This window comes from Primulina tabacum, chromosome 9, assembly GCF_025594145.1.
Source record: "Primulina tabacum isolate GXHZ01 chromosome 9, ASM2559414v2, whole genome shotgun sequence".
Taxonomy (NCBI): Eukaryota; Viridiplantae; Streptophyta; class Magnoliopsida; order Lamiales; family Gesneriaceae; genus Primulina; species Primulina tabacum.
In genome coordinates this window covers 35,922,630-35,942,204 of record NC_134558.1, presented here as the reverse complement: position 1 = coordinate 35,942,204, position 19,575 = coordinate 35,922,630, and the positions used below count along the sequence as shown (strand labels likewise).

The 19,575-nt window shown below is 33.1% G+C and overlaps 2 protein-coding genes and 1 long non-coding RNA gene across 8 annotated transcripts; all 3 read left to right on the top strand.

Moving 5' to 3' along the window:
• On the top strand, positions 1-1,060 carry LOC142556644 (uncharacterized). The gene is made up of 3 exons (XR_012822665.1): positions 1-204; positions 672-1,010; positions 1,046-1,060. It is a non-coding gene; the product is annotated as an uncharacterized LOC142556644 (long non-coding RNA).
• A 2,062-nt stretch (positions 1,061-3,122) lies between these two features.
• Positions 3,123-7,162, top strand: LOC142555644 (uncharacterized). 4 transcript variants are annotated; one of them, XM_075666641.1, is made up of 7 exons: positions 3,123-3,281; positions 4,929-5,057; positions 5,661-5,999; positions 6,078-6,124; positions 6,366-6,425; positions 6,694-6,826; positions 6,937-7,162. In XM_075666641.1, the coding sequence occupies exons 2-7, from the start codon at positions 4,943-4,945 to the stop codon at positions 6,951-6,953; spliced, it is 711 nt and encodes a 236-aa protein (XP_075522756.1). In that variant the 5' UTR covers positions 3,123-3,281; positions 4,929-4,942; the 3' UTR covers positions 6,954-7,162. The 4 variants fall into 4 exon arrangements, with proteins under 4 accessions (XP_075522756.1, XP_075522759.1, XP_075522758.1 ...); XM_075666644.1 differs by lacking the exon at positions 3,123-3,281 and adding an exon at positions 3,356-3,374; XM_075666643.1 differs by lacking the exon at positions 3,123-3,281 and adding an exon at positions 3,381-3,684.
• Positions 7,163-8,817: 1,655 nt separating this feature from the next.
• Positions 8,818-12,812, top strand: LOC142555643 (uncharacterized). 3 transcript variants are annotated; one of them, XM_075666639.1, is made up of 3 exons: positions 8,818-9,237; positions 9,666-12,220; positions 12,323-12,812. In XM_075666639.1, the coding sequence occupies exons 2-3, from the start codon at positions 9,706-9,708 to the stop codon at positions 12,781-12,783; spliced, it is 2,976 nt and encodes a 991-aa protein (XP_075522754.1). In that variant the 5' UTR covers positions 8,818-9,237; positions 9,666-9,705; the 3' UTR covers positions 12,784-12,812. The 3 variants fall into 3 exon arrangements, with proteins under 3 accessions (XP_075522754.1, XP_075522753.1, XP_075522752.1); XM_075666638.1 differs by having other exon boundaries at positions 9,663-12,220; XM_075666637.1 differs by having other exon boundaries at positions 9,490-12,220.
• The last annotated feature ends 6,763 nt before the right edge of the window (positions 12,813-19,575 follow it).

The following is a 19,575-nucleotide window of genomic DNA, read 5'->3' as shown; positions in this document are numbered from 1 at the left end:
GAGAAAATTCTGGAAGAGCCCCAACTAAAAAAATAAAAACCCTAAAAACAGAGCAGAAAAATCATGGACACGTCTCAAAATCAACAGCAAGCGGTGTGCGGAAAAGAAGCTCTTGATCTCCTCAATTGCGTTGCTCAATCTTCTTATGATCAAGAAAAATGTCTTGCTCTCCTCCAGTCCTTGCGTCAATGCGTTCTCAACAAGGTTTGCTAAATGGTTGTGCTGCAAATCGTGCTTCCCGTTCTGTTTATTTGATAGTCAACTTTCTTCATTTTTTTCGCTAGAGCTTCGGTTTTGTCGTTGTTTAAAGTTTTCCAAGATGGTCCAAAGACTTAATTTTTAGCATAAAGATGCGCCGTCTCAGAATTTATTTATTTATTATTTTTGGAAAAAATTGCATACTTGTACCAATTGGTTCTGAGCACCATAGAATTGATCAGTTAATAACTTTTTGTTACCATTAAGATTCTATCAGCAATATGTTCTATACGGTGAAACACTTGGATCAACGTAAATATCTTGATAGGATGGCACACATGCACAAAAAGAACCGGAGTTACATATCTGCCAGTGTGATTGTATTTATTTTAGCCCATTGATTACTTCATGTGCAGTTAGTCATGTATATGTTTATGTTCATCGAGTTGTTTATGATAATCTCTTGGTTTCAGAAGGTGAAGAAGTTCTCGCTGGCTGAACAGACCAAACAACAAGCAGATCCAGTGGGCAAGAAGCTAACTTAATTTTCTGCTTTGAATGGGAGGATTAACTTAAACAAACCACCACTGCTTCTATTTTCGGAGATATGAGCTAGCACGGATTGGAAATTCGCCCGTTAAAATCTTGACTTTGATTTTGATTTTACAGGAAAGCGACCTTATCGAGCAGAGTGAGTACTGCTTGTTACTTAAATCACATAACAGATACGACACAATACTTTGATTGTTGGCTAGTCGATTTACCTCATTGTTCTTATTTGTGTCGATTTTAAAATCATTCTTCTGACATTTGTGTATATATATATATATATATATTATCAGGAGAGTGGAGTAACTGATGCTAGTATGCTACTCTTTTCTCATCAAAGTTGTTAGTGGACTTTACCAGCAGTTTGGATTTTTAGGAGCTTAGCACTCCAACTAAGAATAGCTCTTCAAATCCTCAACTGTTAACCGTACAAGGAAACCAGTGTTTGTAAAAAAAAACCCACCATTGCCCTTTTTTCTATCTGACATCCCCTTTGGACCTTTGTTCTTTTCAACAAGAAAAGGACAACTTAACAGGCATGAGGTGCATTAGTTTCTGTGAGGACGAGATATTTAGGAAAATGGACTTGTCAACATTTTTTGGTAAAAAACGACATGTCCAAGTGTATTTGAAATACATAGCAGAAGGTTAATTTTGAAAACAATGGTCGACTAGGATTAGTTAGATTACAAAGTACCTCAAATTTCAGTTCATTGGACGAGTGATCTTCGAAAGTGTGAGTTACGGGAGCAGACAACCATAGTGTCTTCTTAAATGGTTTTCCCTTGATTATTTTGGCGCACGAATGCCAATCCAAATCATGCAGGTTGTTTATCTTATTGACACCGATTCATTTACGTCAATGATCCCATTCTTAGGTTTCCCCTTAATCTAGTCTAGTTTATGATGTACATCATGACGTACTCGTGGAGTAAGCCCAACCAGTTTCCATAGCTATCCAAGATGATATCAAAACAGCTATAATGGCAACAAAAACTAGGCATGTAACACAACTTAAATATTATTATCCCTTCAGAAAACCATTCCATAAATTACGTGATTCGCAGTTCATGTTTGCTCAACCCAAAAGCCTTGATAATTTATGAAACATACATGTGAAAATTGAGAACCGAGAAATGTTCATTAACAAGTTCAAATATTCAGCTGGGCATCGAAGGTGTGGATGAGATGGGTGAGAACAAAAGCTGATAACATCAATCCACAAGCAAGGCCAAGATCAGATCCCAAGCCCTGAAACTTAAATTGGTCTCGACAAAATAACATCCAAATATGTTCACAGAATTGTATTTCTTGCAAAGTTCAGACATTAATATAAAATAATTTTCTCTCTCTGATCCTGTTGACTGCGGTCGCTCTCTCAGTTTTATTATCATCATTCAAGCCAGAGAAAGAAAATACAAATTCACAAGCTTTCCGGATTTCGTCATAAAAAAGTATTTACGGAATCCTTAAGATTAGTTGAATTCACGTGTTAAAATCATATATTATTAAAAATGGTACTAATGTAATTATGCAAAAAATTGTTCTATGATTTTAAAGATGATGATGTCGATGGATAATTTTTTTCCTAATACAATAAATGTGAGGAATTACTTATCTAATTAACTATATAGAGGCCCAGTCATGCTGTCGGGCCAAGTCAAGTGATTATGTCCTCGTATTGTGTTGTTTTTTTTTTACCATTCATATCTTTTTTTTATTCAATGAAATGAAATCCGGAGTCGTTATTTTTCGATGTGTATGGATAAATTCATGGGCTAACGTAATATGTTGCAAACAACGTTAGTCAGATAAACCGTACTAGGTAAGGTTTGTGTCACTGACTCGTCCGAGTTTTATTGATAAAAAAAATCGAACTCATGATCATTTATTAAACGTTCACAATTATAATCATCTCTTGCACCTTTGGAGACATCTCATCTTTTTTTTTTTTAGTAAATTGGATTTATCATGGAAAAAATTGACTTGTATGATTCTTCCACAACTCTGTTCTTTTAAATTGATGAAGTACACGCTGTACGTTAAATCCTAATTTGGTTTTGCTTTAACAATAATGTAACAATTATATAATTTCAAATAATTCATTTTATTTGTCGTATTAAATAAACTTAATATAATTTATACAAAACAATTAGAAAATAGGACAAAAGAGCACCACGCAATCTCTTGTGAGATGATGTCACGAATCTTTATCGGTGAAACAGATTCGTATGGATGACCCAAATAAGAGATTCGTCTAACAAAATACCGTAAGATCGTTTCACAAGTTTTTGTCATAATGGAAATGACATTTGATTGAGATCTAGGTTGAATTTTGTAAAGAAATTTGATGTCAATGTTCACATGGAAAATGTGTGGTTGTGTTTAATATGCGTAAATTTCAAAAATAAATTAATGGTATATGGTGAGAAATGAATACAATTGTAAATAGTGTGGCAAAACAACATTCTCTCTTTCAAAGTTAACTTTGATTTCATATTCCAGAAACTCTGTTGGATTTGGCAAGAAAAAATGTAATTTTTAAAATTAGGAATTTTTTGAGCGGTTCCAATTTTTTCTTCAATTGAAAATTTTAATAGTTATAATGCCTCTCACATTTTCCATAGGTCTAACCCATTTCTACTCTCCTTGGAGCGCATCTGTTTACCATTCTCACGATTTTTTTTTTATGCTATACCTCTGTTTTACACAGATGATTTGTTTGTATGTTATTGCTTCACATGTTTTACACAGATTATTTGTTGAGAATATGTTTATGGGTTTAATTTGGAGTAATTTGTTTACAATTTCGGCATGCTTTTTATGCCGTATGCTTCAAATGGTTGCCCCTCTTCCAACCGTTTGATTTTTTGCCTCTGAGGATCATTTCATAATTCACTTATTTTAATTTCTCCTGGGATTCTACACATTTAACAGGTGAAATTCATAATTCTTTAATGATTGTATGCGTTAAACTGTTTATTTCTTTTATATCTCTGGAATATTGATAGACTTTTTTTTATACAAAATATTGGCAAACTTGGGAATTAAAGATGATTGGGAAATGCATTGTAGATTTTAATTAGTTCACGTGATAACAGTAAACCTTCACTAGCTCAATTCTTTAATGGATTTTGTTTGAGAGGAACGAATAAATATTTATGAATAAGTTCTTGGATATGTTTATACTGTACTCCAATGTTTCAAAACTTTAGAGAAAAATAGAGTTAACACTTTTTACTTTTTTCTTGAACACAAAAATTGTTGGTGTTTTTCCCCGTTTAGTGTCAAACTTATTATTGTATTGACTTTCTTTTTCAAAAAACAAAGAGAGCTCGTGTTTTACGATTATTTGTGGTCTTTCATTCTGTGATTTGGTACTAAGATAGGAAAATAATTTGAGAGACTTTAAGTTTGTGGATATTTCGAACACCATGGTATCACATGTGAGTAAGATCCATTGGATTTTTAATGTTTCTTGCTGATTTTTTCGATCTACAAGTTGATTCATATTCCTCATTTTGTTACTTGGAGTGATGCCTTGGTTCAAGATCTATTGGATTTGTTAATTTTTAAATTTTTTTTTTTAATTGTTGGATTTGCTATATTAGTTGCTGATTTTGCTTGCACATTTTGGCGGCCTCTTTGTCATGGTGGAATGGATGTGGAGGTGCTAGATGAAACATTATACCTTTTCTGGCATTATTTTTTATTGGCATATTATCACAAATACGATATTTTATTTGTCATGCTTTTTCATTGTGTGTGTAATTATAGGTTTCCTCATGTTTAACTAAATTATTTGGACCGAGTAGTGTTTATATAATCGAGTCGCAAAAGAGTGCCTATAATTTTGAATAGTTATTTACTTGGTGTAAAAGTTATATAAGGGTAAAATAGTTATCGAATTGAACCGGATTAGATCGGATAGGCTCCAGATTGACTACATATCAACCTGATTTATTAATTATCATGATCCATATGTGTTGTAGTTAATTATTTTACATCATCATGATCCATATATGTTCCAGTTATTATTCACTATCTTCTATGTGCTGGCATCAACTTGCATTGCACCTTTTATGGTGGAATTTCATGTTTTAGATTGCTTAGTGGGATGCTATATTTTGACTCTGATTATTATTAATGAATAATCTATTCTGTTATTTTAATTTTAATAGAGTGAATAATTTACATGGCAAAGCGAAGAGTGCGAAACAGTACTAAACAGTCTGCCAGCATTGGGAACAATGATGATCAAGACGGTGTAACATTAGAAAAGAAAGAACCAGCATACCAAGATTATGAAGGTATTGGGTTTCACCTGTACCCTACATGGATCCTGTCATCTGATACCGAATATCAATGATTTCTCATAAAGCGCTGTTTTAGCATTGGGAAGATGAAGATCTTAATTTTTTAACAATTTCTTCAATGCCAAACGAATCTTTTCTGGAGTTCGCTTTTACCTTTAGGATTTCTATATTCTTTACTTTCTATGCGGTGATCCTGGAAGATATGTTAACATGCATATGTAGTTATAAATATTTGTACGACGTAGTTTAACCAGGAGAGGTGCGATACAAGTTATTAATTTTTTATTTTTTTTTTGGTTATTTATCCTGAGATATCGGTGCTTAATTATATGGTACAATGGCAAATTTTTATCATTTTCTCTTATAGCTGTTAGTTCCGTATGAACTCATGGATCTGAAATAATATATTAAAAAATGTAATTTAGATGTGAAACTTTGATATTTAAGATGACTGGAGTTTAGTAGCAGAACTTTGGTCCGTATATTATTCCGTTAGTAACCAAACATCAGAAATTAAGATTCTGCTATTCTTTTTTTATTTGTTTTACTGGCTCTTGTGATGTTCTTACATGGATAAAACTTAATTTTATTTTTCAGTTGAACGTCAAAGTGCTGCAATCAGGGCTCTTAGGGATGTGGAAATTGATCAGCTGCAGACTATGCTACGGTTACTTCGTTCCTATTTCAGCCAGGAACAGTTGCAAGTCCCTGTACTGCAGTTTTTTAAGGAAAACCTTCCAAATCTAACCATTTCAGGGACCAGGAAGGATGGCCAGTATGATGTGCAATGGAAAGATGTGGACGGCAACTTAACTCTCAACCAGGCTGATGGGATAACAACACACGCTTCTCTTTTACATCGGTTGTCAGTTGCTTATCCTGATCTCTCCACTGGAATTCCATCTTTCGGTGGATTTGAATTTTCAAATAAATCTGGTATTTAGAGCTTTTTGATACATAGATGTTTCCGTTTCTTTCTATTTTGTCTGACGCCTTTTATTGATTATATTGCAGTTAAAACAGTCCCTTTTGGTGTTGATAAGCTGCAGATTAGGAGCCTTGTACGTCCGTGTTCAACTGATACTAGTTGGATACTCTTTATTGTGTCCGATGTCTACTAGTCTTAGTTTACATAAAAAAATGTCACTGTCTCATTAAGTTGAACAATGAAACCATCAGATGTCTTCTTGAAAATTCTTCCTAATTTCCTCCCGTGGAAATAGCCCAAGGCTTCTTGGTTCCTTTGTTGGTTTTCCTAGTTTCGTCTTTCAATTCTGATTCTCTGAAAATACAAAATTTCAGGTCTTGGAAGGTCCTGATTCTCAAGTACATGATCTGAAGAATGGCCTGCAAACTCCGGATGTATATATCTTTACATAACTTCTAATGATAGCACACAAGAGTGTTTTTTCTGTCTGTTTAAATTTGCAATAATTTAAAGGTTGAAGCTAAGTTCAAGTTGCTGAAGTATATTCTACTGGAAAAGAAGAGCTTTCATCTGTTGATGTGATCTTTTAAAGCTAAATATGATTGCGATTAGCTTCTTACAAAGTCAATCTTATTCATTTGGTGGCTTTATGATATGTTCTATAGTATCTTGAGTTATTTGCATGTTGATTTACTATTGCAGGTCAGCAACAACAGGTTGTCTGTTGGAATGACACCCAAAACTCTCCGGCTTCCAAAAGATGGGGAGATGCTTTTATCTGTACATGGATCACCCCTTGGTGTTTACAAGGAAGACAACATGGAAACGATACAAGGCAATGCTTGCAAATATTTTCACTATTTCGTACTATAGGACCATCTAGAAATTTAAGCACAGCATATCTAAGATAACTTCTGTATATAATGCCTTTATTTCATATTGCAGAGACGGAAGATGGTTGAATACTACTTGAAGCAGAATGATATTAGTAGATATTTTTTTTTTTTGGGGCATTTTTCCAAGTACATTTGAGTGTAGTTACTGTATCCAGACATTTTACTGGTTCGTTAACAAAGCTATGTAGCTGGTGAGTTTTATGGCAGTGTCATGAGCCATGAAAATACGATATGGGCAGCGCATTGATAATTCAAACAAAATATTAATTAAACAAGGGATCGTTATTTTATTTTAGGATTCTAAGCTCTCTTTTCATTTGAATTAAAAGATTTGGAATCATCTTAATAATAGAATTTTTAGGATCTTGTAAGTTCTATTATTTGTAAGGCAGAATTAATATGATAAAATTATCATAAATCATTCACGATATTATGTTAGACCAACGAGTTTCAAACCTAAGAAATCGAGAAGTTCTCACAACACGAGCCTCAAATTCACAACGGAGACAGCTCCTAGCAAGATCCATATCGTGGGAACAGGGAGACAACAGAATTATTCTATTCACTCCGGCAACCGTACAAATCTTCAGTGCTAAAATATGTACCTCATTCTATCCCTTTCCATATAGAAAAAAGCGAGTTTATGCTTCTAACCAAATTGATGTTTTGATGGAACAGATTGGCGCCTTCGGACTAGTTTTCATGATCCCATATATCATAGTCCGCTCTTATATGAGAAAATCCATTTTTCTGTTCCTCTGCCACGTCATGCAACTCAGAAGCTGTATCTAAAACATAAGCTAATGATTTCTTCATCTTGACACGAATTCAATTGGGTTCCCTGTGGTTGTGGCATCGACATCCTCTTCCAAATATAGTATTGGTTTTCACGAGTAATATTTTGTGAGACAGATATCTTATTTGAGTCATTCATTAAAAAATATTATTTTTTATGCTAAGAGTATTACTTTTTATTCTATATATCGGTAGGTTACCCGTCTCACAGATAAAGATTCGCGAGATCGTCTCACAAGAAACCTACTCTATTTTAATAATGAGAAATCATATTAAATTACGTGTAATTGTTTGAAACACACACAACATATACGTAATGTAGTATATATATTATTTATTTTTTATTTCAATCAGTTACACGTCATAAAAATATCATACTTATGGCATCCGTATTTGTTGTCATTATAACACCTACCACCTCATCAAAAAACGTAGGGTCCACATGCCACATTCACATTATATTAACACATCTATTCTCTCACATTCATTTTAACATTAACAATCATTATTTGTAGGTCCCGCTGTCCACTCATTCATCTTATTTTAATTTAAAAATAAATTTACAAAATTTAAAATATTATTATGTTAAATAAATAATAGTATGTTTTTATATATTTAGTATGTAATTTTATCTTATTTTCTAAATGTAATTTATTTAAAATTAAATTTTATTATAAACTTAAAATGTAATTTATTTAAAATTAAATATTCCATATCCTTTTAATCTCTTGACATAGATGAATATTTAATTTTTTTATTAAATTAACCGTTAATTAGTCGTTAATTAGCCGTTACAATAATTTTTTAATATTTTTAATAAAACTAACCGTTACAATTTTAATATTTTTACAAATAAATAATATTTATTTTAACAATTTAAATAAATTATTAAATTAATATATATATATATATATATAATATATAAATACATATAATAATTAATGGGGACCACTCTTTCTTTGAAATTAAAAAAAAATAAAATATTTTTTTTAATAAAAAAAGAAAATTGAATGATGTGAGACGTTCAAAGTACTACGAAAATTGTACAAAAAAAGATAACAAACGAAAGTCGCGGGAATATTATATTATATTCATATATGTGTGTATTATAATTTGAAAAGAACAGCCCAAAAGGCACGGAGATTTCAACGGCCGATACTTTGAAATTCCAGAAGAACCACCAGAATCAGCCAAAGCTATTCAGGTGGTCAACAAACTACAGACAAGAAAATTACATAATTTCGACTGCTAAATTTTGACTCCCCGTTCCAAGTTGGTTTACGAGGTTGCTTCTCGATTTTAATAGAGAAGCCAACCACCGGATTTTGTTTACATTGTACAAAACAAACTTTGTTGGGTTTGGGGATATTCCAAGTTTCAGCCATTTTGGTAATTCTCGTGTTGATGTAGAACCAATTTAAGGAATCAGAGGAGAATTATTATTATACGTGGTGGTTTTAAATGAGGTAGTTCTGCTGAATTTTCATAGGGTTCATGTAACCCTTCAAAATTCAGCAGTTTCCCTGTGAGGAGGTTCAAGAAAGAATTTGAACAGGTACGATTTCATATTCCCCATTTGTGTTGTGATTACACGGACAATATTTTTATATCGATAACCTTCCATCTCGCGTGATTTTGTATTTCATCTAAGCTTGTCATAAAATTTCCAAGAATTCAATCTTTTCTTGTCGTAAATACCCAGCGGGTCTTCTTCAGAGAAATTTTGTCATGGCTTTCTTTCTTGGAATTTATGAATTTTTTATTCGAAAAACCATGCATAGAATTTGAAGAGGTTTTCATTTCACAGAAAGGGGAGGCAACCGTCTGTTTCCTGATCATGCTTTCTGTAGTTGGTGATTAAAGTTTGTGGTGAAAATCTAAAAGCTTTCAATCTTGACAAAAACGCTTTTTAATCGATCCTGCACATATTCTTTGCTGATTTTAGTTAGCAATAAATTTTGTGAAGTTTCGATTGGACAGCAGACGAGGCTTTCCTGGATTGAACAACGTTGGGAAAGCTGGGATGGATCAATTTAGGCAGGTTGGGGAGGTTTTAGGGGGTTTGAACGCCTTCATGGTATTGAAACATGAAATCCCAATCAACAAACGACAGTGCTGTTTACTTTACGATATGCTATGTTTGGCCTTCGAAACAATTTCAGATGAAATCAGGCAGAATTTAAGGCTTGAAGATAGGCTTATCAAGTGGAAAACACTTGAGCTTCCAATGAAAGAGCTTCACAGAATATTTAAAGAAGCTGATCTCTATATAAGACATTGCTTAGAGATCAAAGATTGGTGGGGTAAAGTTATTAGTCTTCATATGAATAGGGATTGTGTAGAGTTGCACATTCACAACTTGTTGTCTTGTTTCCCTGTGGTTATTGAGGCTATCGAGACGGCTGCTGAGATTTCGGGGGTGGATGAAGAAGATATGCAAAAAAGGAGACTTAACCTTTTGAAAAAGTATGATCAAGAGTGTGATGACCTGAAGATTTTCCAGTGGATGTTTGGGAAACAATATTTAGTGCCTCGAGAAATATGTGATCGATTAGATATGGCATGGAAGGAAGATATATGGTTGCTTCTCGAAAGGATTGGAGAGAAGAAAGTTGCAGTAGAGGCGAATTCGGTAAAACTTGCAGAATTTTTGCTTCAGAAGATGAATTCAACAGAAACCACAAGTGTGAGGCTGTTGCCGAGTCAAGTTTTGGTAGGATCAAATGACTATTTTGTGAAACGTCGTTTGGAATTGGGAGGAGGCAATTATAAAGAGATTCATTGGTTGGGTGAGAATTTTGCCCTGCGGAAATTTTATGGAGACCTTGAGCCATTAAGTGCTGAGATTTCTTCTGTTCTTTCGGTATCTCATCCCCATGTGTTGCAGTACCTTTGTGGTTTTTATGATGAAGAAAGAAAAGAGGGGTTTCTTGTTATGGAGCTTATGAGCAAGAATCTCAGTTCCTACATAAAGGAGAATTCTAGTCAAAAGAAGCAAAATCCATTCTCTATACCCGTTGCAGTAGATATCATGCTACAGATTTCAAGAGGAATGGAATACCTGCACTCAAAGAAGATCTATCATGGGGAATTGAATCCATCAAATGTCTTCCTCAAATCGAAAAATGCTTCCATAGATGGTTTTTTCAAAGCAAAAGTGACAGGTTTTGGCTTAATGTCCATCAAGAACAATGCTTCCCGAAGTCCAAAACCGGCTGTAGTTGATCTTGAGATTTGGTCGGCCCCGGAGGTGTTAGCAGAACAAGAACAACACCTGGGTGGCAAATGTACTGCAAAATATTCTGAGAAAGCTGATATATACAGTTTTGGGATGCTCTGTTTTGAGCTTTTAACTGGGAAAGTCCCGTTTTCAGATGGCCATCTTCAAGGGGAAACAATGGCTCGAAATATACGAGCAGGAGAGAGGCCACTTTTCTCGAACACTTCACCGAAATACCTGACAAATCTAACTAAAAAATGCTGGCAAACGAATCCAAATCTTCGGCCTACTTTCTCATCCATAACCAGGATATTACGCTACATCAAGAAAATCCTTGTTATAAATCCAGACCATGGTCATCCAGATTCCCCGCCGCCACTCGTAGATTATTGTGACATGGAGATTGGATTCTTGAAGAAGTTCCCTGATGCAGCAGAACCCATCTCACAAATCCCTTTTCAACTGTTTGCTTATAAATTGATTGAGAAAGAAAAAATTTGTGTTAAGCACTGGGACTTAGCTATCGATGGGTTAGCAGTTCACCGTGCAGCATCACTGGGTGACCATGAGCATTTAGCAGCCATTGATGATCTGTTCCCGGCACCAAGTGATAGAAGGTCAGTTTGTTCAGAAATCATTGACAGGAAAAATTCAACCATCGTGGATATGAGATCAGTTATATCTGAGATACCCCATCGTAAACTTATTTCGATAGACCAAAGGTCGTTTGGCTCTGAAAGCCCAGGAAAGAAATTTTCTTTTGCAGTAGATGTTCAAAGACAGCTGGCAGTGGCAACTCCTGATTTAAGGGTCGACCAAAGGGAGAATAATATCAGGGCCATGGAGAACAAAACTGATAATAAAATTTTAACCTGTCACAAACTAAACGTGGAGATTCCAGACAAGGTAATTGTATCAAAATCAGGAGAGAGCAAGTCAGCCAGTCCCATACCTCAAGAAAATAGCAAATCTGCAACCACCAAAGTGACAGATCAGAATCTAGAAACTACTGAAGACATGGAGAAAATATCGGTTTCAAAAAATGTACTTGATCACAAACCGAATTCCTGCGAAACTTCAGAGTCAAAAATGTCTTCACGGGCCACAGGATACCACAAATTAGTTGAAATTCCTGAGAAGAAAACACTGCAAAACACAAAATTTAATCAGAATATGGTTTCAGTTTCTGCTAAAACTTCTGGTGCGATAGGTGAATCAAAAGCTAAAAGCATTCAGAACGATGAAGATTCTAAAAACTCAGAGAAGAAAGCTCTGCATATCAGGAAACTGAGAGAGGCAGAGACCAAACAGCTTCCAGGTTAGTTTTTCTCTCCCTTTTCGCTAACCTGTTTAGCATAGGGGTATGATGGAATTTTTCTCTGTCATGACCTCAATAGCATGCAATACATTTGTCTAACAGGAACACCAAAAAGTGACTCACCAAGATCTTCACTAGCAACAATTAAGAAAACAAATGCAAGTTACTTTGCATCTTCCTCACCAGCAAGACTCTCAAAAATGCTTCCTGCTAACTCTCCATCGTCCTCACCGGCAAGACAGTTAAAAATAAATATGAGTCGCTCTCCATTTTCCTCACCAGTAAGACATTTCAAAACAAATCCAAGTCACTCTCAATCTTCCTCTCCAACAAGGGACTTCAAAGTGTGTTGTTCACCAAAGCGTTCGACAGTTAATGCATCAAAAGAATATCCATCGCCATTAAATCCATGTTCACGATGTTCACGGCTTGAAAGGCAGATCTCAGGACCACCAACTGTTATGAGCCCAAGAAGCCCTACAACAGGTCAGGTTAAGGACTCGTGTAGCATTGTTGTGTTATCCAACAATCATGGACATTCACATTCACAAATATGTTCTTGAAAGGAAAACGAGAGCAGCTTTTGTTTCAATTGCTCATTTTACATTGTTTTTTTTTTTTTTGGTAGCCAAAGAGCTAGATATTTAAGACTTTATTCCATATTTTGTGAATAGGATAAATGTTTATTTCGTCCTTAAAAGCGTCAATATCCTCTAACAAGAAATAGATTGATATTCAGTGTTTAGGATCAAGAATCTGCATCTGCAGATCATATTCAAGATCTGACACAGCAGTGCATGTACCAAAATGAATTGCATGTCCCTACTCACTCCCAAAAGTGAGTAAATGTCCTTAAGACATATTCAATCCTTTTCAACCTTTTCACGAGAAGCAAAGAACTCATATCCAGGTAGGTCTGAAACTGAGAGAATTGGAGATAAGCATCATAAGTTACAACAGAATAAAAAAATGCTAAGTTCAAACCTGAAACAAATCAAATTTACAAGTAAGAAATAAAGATAACGAATTGGAGACAAGCCCCGTATGATACAATGAAATAAATAAACTGATAAGTGCAACCCTGAAACAAATCAAATTTACATCAAGTATGAAATAAAGATAACCATCAACCCACTATAAAGCTTGTTGTAACAGATTTGAATGTACAAATAATAATGCCGCTGAGCAGGCTGTCTAAACCATCCAATGGTTACCTTACTATAATATGGACAATCGAATAAATTTGCAACAGTGTACACTCATTATTTGCATAGGCAGGTCGGTTGAATTTTTTCTGAAACTTCTGCAAAAACAGATGAAGAGCAACATGCCTCAGCCAGTTTATCTTCATCTTTACAAAATTGTGGTCCACGGTATAGCAAGAAACCTCGCACTTTTTGACATACTTAAACGTAGACATGCTTCATGTGTTTCGGCCACTAGTTTATGGATCAAGTTTAGCGGGAATTGGTTGAGGTTTCCAATTAATTAGAGTCAAAATCGAATAATAAATATAATTATATAATAATTAATGATTAGTTAAATAATAATCGGTGAAGTATGTAGGTTGGTGGTTTGGAAGAATTAGGAAAAAATTGTAATTTTAGTCTCCTAATTTGATTTGTTTTAGTCTTGTAATTTATTAAATTTATGTTTGTATTGTATTGGTGTTTTTTTGCTCGAAACCATTAAATCTATCAAATATGATTTATTTTTCGTCAATTATATTTTACGTTACACATGTAGAAAAATTTATATGATAAAAAAGACAAGGAAAAATAAAGCTATACGAACTTAATATTTTAAAATGAGAAAGAAAAAGTTAATCATTTTCTTTTATTTTTGTTTATATGAGTTTTGTTTTTGTCACATATGTCACCTAGGATATAATAAGTGATAAATTAACCATATTCGACAAAGTTGGTGGTTTGAGACAAAAAAACGTCAATTTTTTTTCCATTTTACAGTATGAAAATCAAATTTTGACAAATCATATTATTAAAACAAAAAAACAATATAACATAAAAGAACTAAAATTATAATTTTCTCGAATAACTGTGAAGTTGCACACACAACATTCTACGTGTTGAAATTAACACGTAGATAAATAGGATAAATGTAGTGAATAAATTGGGAAATTTCTGAAAATTCTCGGCTGGTTCGGAAAAGTTACACGTGCCTATGTCAACTATCTATTTTTTTTTATTTATTCATATAATTATATAAACAATTTTTTAATGATATAAATTTACAATTTTCATGCTCACGTTTACGTTTTCGTTAACATATCTATAAATGACAGGAGACATTAGCATTCAGACAACTTTATGCACGCATTTATAACAATTGTTCTTAAATAAATACGAAAATGGATAGATTAAATACGAAATATGATGAAAAACTTCGATTTGGAAAAAAAAAAGAAAGGAAAAAAAGCACGATAATTGTCGATCTAACTCTAACGCTGCCACATTGCATAAAAGTGCAATTAAGTATGAGCTTTATAAATAAACTTTTAAGCTAATTTTGTTTTGTTTTTAAATTTTGACTTGACTTTTCATCTCTATAAACGTTAATATGATTAAACTTTTACATATTAAATATCTGAATTAATTTAATTTCTTTATACAAACACACTAAAAACAAGGAAAGTTATACTGACCGAAAATTTAGGGTCCGGTTTCAACAAGTAACACTGGTCCAAACGCATTTTTCGAATTTGCTCTGAGCCTGAAATCACGAAAAAGACCGTTAGAAGGGGGCCGAGAGGATGTCCCGACGTAGCTCTTCCGACGTTCAAGTCAGAGACTGAGGATATAAGGGGAGCAGCTAAGGGTGATGTTGAAAAGTAATATAATTAATCATTTAATTAGACACCCAAACCTCGTATTTATAAGAGAATACATAGATTCGTGCTGGGCTTGTCTTTCATTTGGGCTAAGGATATGCCAGGGTAGTGGGCTCTTAGAACTTTTTGTTAAGGTTATTGTTAATAATAATAATAAATAAATAAATAATCTAAGATTTAAATATTTATTCTTAAATTAATCTATTTATTAATAAATTTGATATAATTAAAATTATAATAAAAAAAGGTTTTTCTCCCACACTTATTCTCATATTAAATTCGCTTCACCTGACGTTTGGGCAAGCTCCACTTCTTTAAAAAACATAGTTCATAATGTCCCTCATTTTACAGCAAACGAGGAGTACAAAATTAAATGAAATTTTTTCGAACAAAATAAACCCATTGCCAAAATACTCATGTAGAAGAGAACAGAATAGACTCCAGCTGGTGGTACATTATTTGCTTTTAAATTCTAAATCCGAAAGTAACACAAATTAAAGACCCTCACAGAAAATCGAGCATGCAATTCACAATCTGTGTCCATCTCCTCCAGAGCCCCTAGCACCCGAAAGCTCCTTCGAGTTTCCAATGTCAGCTTGATTCAAAAATATCCCAAGGTCTGCTCCCACATTCTTGATTATCGGCGACAAATTCTGGAACCACTTTTTGTGCACTTGAATAATCTTATCGGCCTCAAATTTTTCTCTCTTCAACTTCTTTATAGCAAGATTAGTTTCAAGATTTTGACGACTTAGTTTCTCCACGATCTGAAGAGCCAGGATATTTTGTCTCTTTAGTTCCTCCACGCTTTGATCAGTTTCTGGTAATTTGCGTTTCATCCTCTCCATAGCCAGTTTTGTCTCAAGATTTTCCCGCGACATCTCCTTTATAGCCTGGCCGGACTCGATTAGTTTACGCCTCAGCCTCTCCTCGTTCTGATGAGTTTCGGATAGTTTACTTCTCATTTCTTCATTGATTTTTGTGGCTTCCGATCTATTCTTCCATAACCCGAAAAGCTCCATGTTCAACTGTCTCACCTTCAAATCCAAAAACTTGATCTTTTCTTGATACACATCAAGGGTCTTATCGTTCTCCGATACTTTACTTTTCAGCTCACAAACAATCTTATCGTTTTCGTTTATTATACCAACTAACTCTTTCATCTCCTCTACCAACTTTGTGTGTTTCACCTTCAAATCCTCCCTTTCCTTTTCGCTCTTATGTAACTTCTCTTCAAGATAGGCATCCTCTTGCTCCCTTTTAACGATTCCGATCCCGAGTCTCATTTTCTTTTCGATTTTCATTAAAATTTTCTGGACATCATCAAGCTTACCTTCACGAACCAAGCGTTCGATGAGTTTCACCAGCTGCGGGATTGGTGATCTAGAAGGGGTTATAAGCATCAACTTTCCAGGATTCGATGTACTCATTTTTATGTTTTCTTGCAGAACAAACTGAGATGAATCATAAAAACGAAGGTTTAGGGCTGTGAAAAGGATGAATCCTTTGTGATGTATGCAGAAAAGCAGTGTTTCACATCAGAATATTCTCTGCATGCATCCTTGTGTGTGACAGATAGAGAAATGAGTGTACTCTAGAGCCTGCCTCTTAGGGTGATTTTATACTGCAGCCAAAGCGCCACGTGTCTTTACGTGGAACCAACGTAAATGCGAAGGGTGAAACAACTGTAATAATAGTTGTTGGATTATGCGAATCCTTACGCATAGATTTGTATGATTTAATGTATTAAAAATATCTAAAATTTATTTTTTCATTGTGATTATAAGAAAATCAGGACACTAGATTATGCAATCATACCTAATAAAATATAGTTTTCAAGAAAACTTTGGCCACAAATTGCATGAGATTCGCATTATATGTATAAAATTGGATTAAAAAAAAAAGAAGCAATAGCATCTGTGCATTGGATTGCTATTTACAGTGAATAAATGCCAGAAATTTTGTATCTTGCCAAATTACAAATATGCAGAGATTAGGGATTTTAAAAATGGGAATTGGCCAATGGATAAGGATGGTTCTATTACTTGGTTTAAGAACTAATAAACCATGTTATTTTTTTTAGAAAAACTAAATTACAATTTTGATATATTACATACCCATTTTGTACATCACTGAAAAAATATATCAAAATTGTACATCCAATATATGAGTGTTATATCAACGGTATTCGAATAAACGTTCACGGTGGGTGTGTAACATATAAATATGACCATTTTATTTACTAATAATTTACGTATAATTTTGCTTGAACCCAACAAATAATTAACAAAAACATATATCTCTTTTTTTATGTTTGTGTCGCAAAACTACGGTTCTAGATGTGTTCCACGGTAAACTCAATCTAAATGAAGTTCTAATTTAAAATTATAGTATTATATAACTGCAGATATTTGACAACATTATAGTAGTAATAAATTTTGTATGAAATTTATGTTCAAATTTAAAGTTTATGATATTAATTCTAATTATTTTTTTTAAAAAAGGGAAAAAATGGTATCATTAAATGTTAAACCAATAGGTAGGAGGCCATTAAATGACTATTTATATATTGAACAAATTTACCAGAACTCAACAACTACTGTGGCTTTCTTGAACTTTTTTTTTTTATCATGGCTTTTATTTCAACCAAATATTGCATGAATTCCATGGATGACAAATGTACAATTTCGATAGACTAAATAAAATAATCAATTCATCAAATTGTTTGATTTCATTTTCAACGCTTTATGACAGAATTTTATTTTGAAATATCATATATATGTGCTTTAATATGAAAATTAATAAAATATGTAGATGAAAATGTGCATGATTAATATGAGAAGTATCATATGTAATATATATTGAGTAAATCAAATTAAATGTGTTAGATATATGAAATCACACAAATCTTGAAAGAATAGTCAAAATAATGTAGATAAAACATTTAATCTAAATATAATCGAAAAGAACTTCAAACAAGATACACAATAAGTATAAGGTCTCACAAAGCTATATCCGTGAGACATATCGACTCGATTCATATTTGAAGTCAAAAATAATATTTGTTGTATAAAAAATAATATTTTTTATAATTCGCGTCGGATAGAAGATTTGTATCAAAAAATTGATTCACAAGTCAGTCTCACAGAAGTTTTTGTGTTTAATATTTCCAGTAAACAATACCAGTTTTAGTTTGTTAATTAAAATATACGTGTAGGTCTATTTTTTTTTTAATTGAGGAGGAGATTGTTATAATTGATTATAAAATTCTAAAATTAATCTTGAACTTAAAATATTAATATCAAATGAGCTACAAATAATTGATTGTTTTGTTTAGTCTAAATTAACGTTTTTCCTCTCACAATATCTGCTCAAAGTGACTCGGCAAGAATCCACTTGGGATATGTGTATTGGGCCGAGCCATACAGATGAATTAGCAAGAAGCCCAATACTTAGTTTTACGAAATGTTTCACTCTTCTTTCCTTTATAGGGGCAAACGGGCCACCGTTTTTCCTCTCTTCTTTTTAAAGTTTTTTTGGCATTAATTATTTAACGAAAACAATGAATTTCAAATAAACGGAAAATTTAATTCGAGGAATTTATATTTTAAAACATGTTTTAGCAAGGAGTGTTTCTCAAGCTATATTTTACGAAAAATAAAAGTAGTATTTAATAAATAATCCTACAATATGATCTAAAGTATAAGCATAAACCTAATTCATTTATAACTACACAATATCATGGGAAAAGCTAAACAAGAATAGTCTGTGGTTAATTTATTTCTAATGATAAAATAAAATAACCCTATTATAACCAGTCATTTTCATTGTTATTTTTAAATTATTATTTTTAATTGAATTGAATATTATTCAATTCAATTATGACTTATAACGACATACCAAATTTAATATTTCATCCATTTATATATATATATATATATATATAATTAATTTGTCTTTTTTATGGTTTTTGTTTCTTTGTATTATCAAAACAACTCTCTTACATTTGTAAAATTTTTAGTCATTAGTTTCCTAGCAAGATTGTTGACATAGCATCACACCAGTGTCAGTGTTATGTTGATACTCTTTGCAGAAAATGCTAAATTTGGATTTGATTAATTTATTACTATTTTAACTCTCTTTGTCGAAATGAATCTTGGTATAAATCTAGCCAAAAGCCTTAGTATTTTTATCTTTGTGCTTTTTTTAAAAATCTTTGTGCTTTTTTTTTTTCTTTCCTTGTCCTTTTCCTACAACTTGGGCATAAAAGAATAAAAGAAATTATTATTGTACTTGTAAAACACAATGGAAGAAAGGATAAAAAAAGAAGAATTTTGAAAATTCTGGACTCGTTTATGTGGAGAGTTTTGGGCTTTTTAAAATCTTGGCTCATTAAGAAAAATAAAAGCCGGAGGTGGAAGAAGAACATAAACGAGGCGTATAGAACAAAGAGGAGAGCAACATTACGTGAACAGGGAGAGAAGAGAGAACACAACATTACGTGAAC

Coding starts and splice junctions, on each gene's coding strand:
- LOC142555643 (XM_075666639.1), top strand. CDS start 9,706: ATGGATCAATTTAGGCAGGTTGGGGAGGTTTTAGGGGGTTTGAACGCC. Junction 12,221..12,322: donor AGAGACCAAACAGCTTCCAG/GTTAGTTTTTCT, acceptor TTTGTCTAACAG/GAACACCAAAAAGTGACTCA.
- LOC142555644 (XM_075666641.1), top strand. CDS start 4,943: ATGGCAAAGCGAAGAGTGCGAAACAGTACTAAACAGTCTGCCAGCATT. Junction 6,000..6,077: donor TGAATTTTCAAATAAATCTG/GTATTTAGAGCT, acceptor ATTATATTGCAG/TTAAAACAGTCCCTTTTGGT. Junction 6,426..6,693: donor ATGGCCTGCAAACTCCGGAT/GTATATATCTTT, acceptor TTACTATTGCAG/GTCAGCAACAACAGGTTGTC.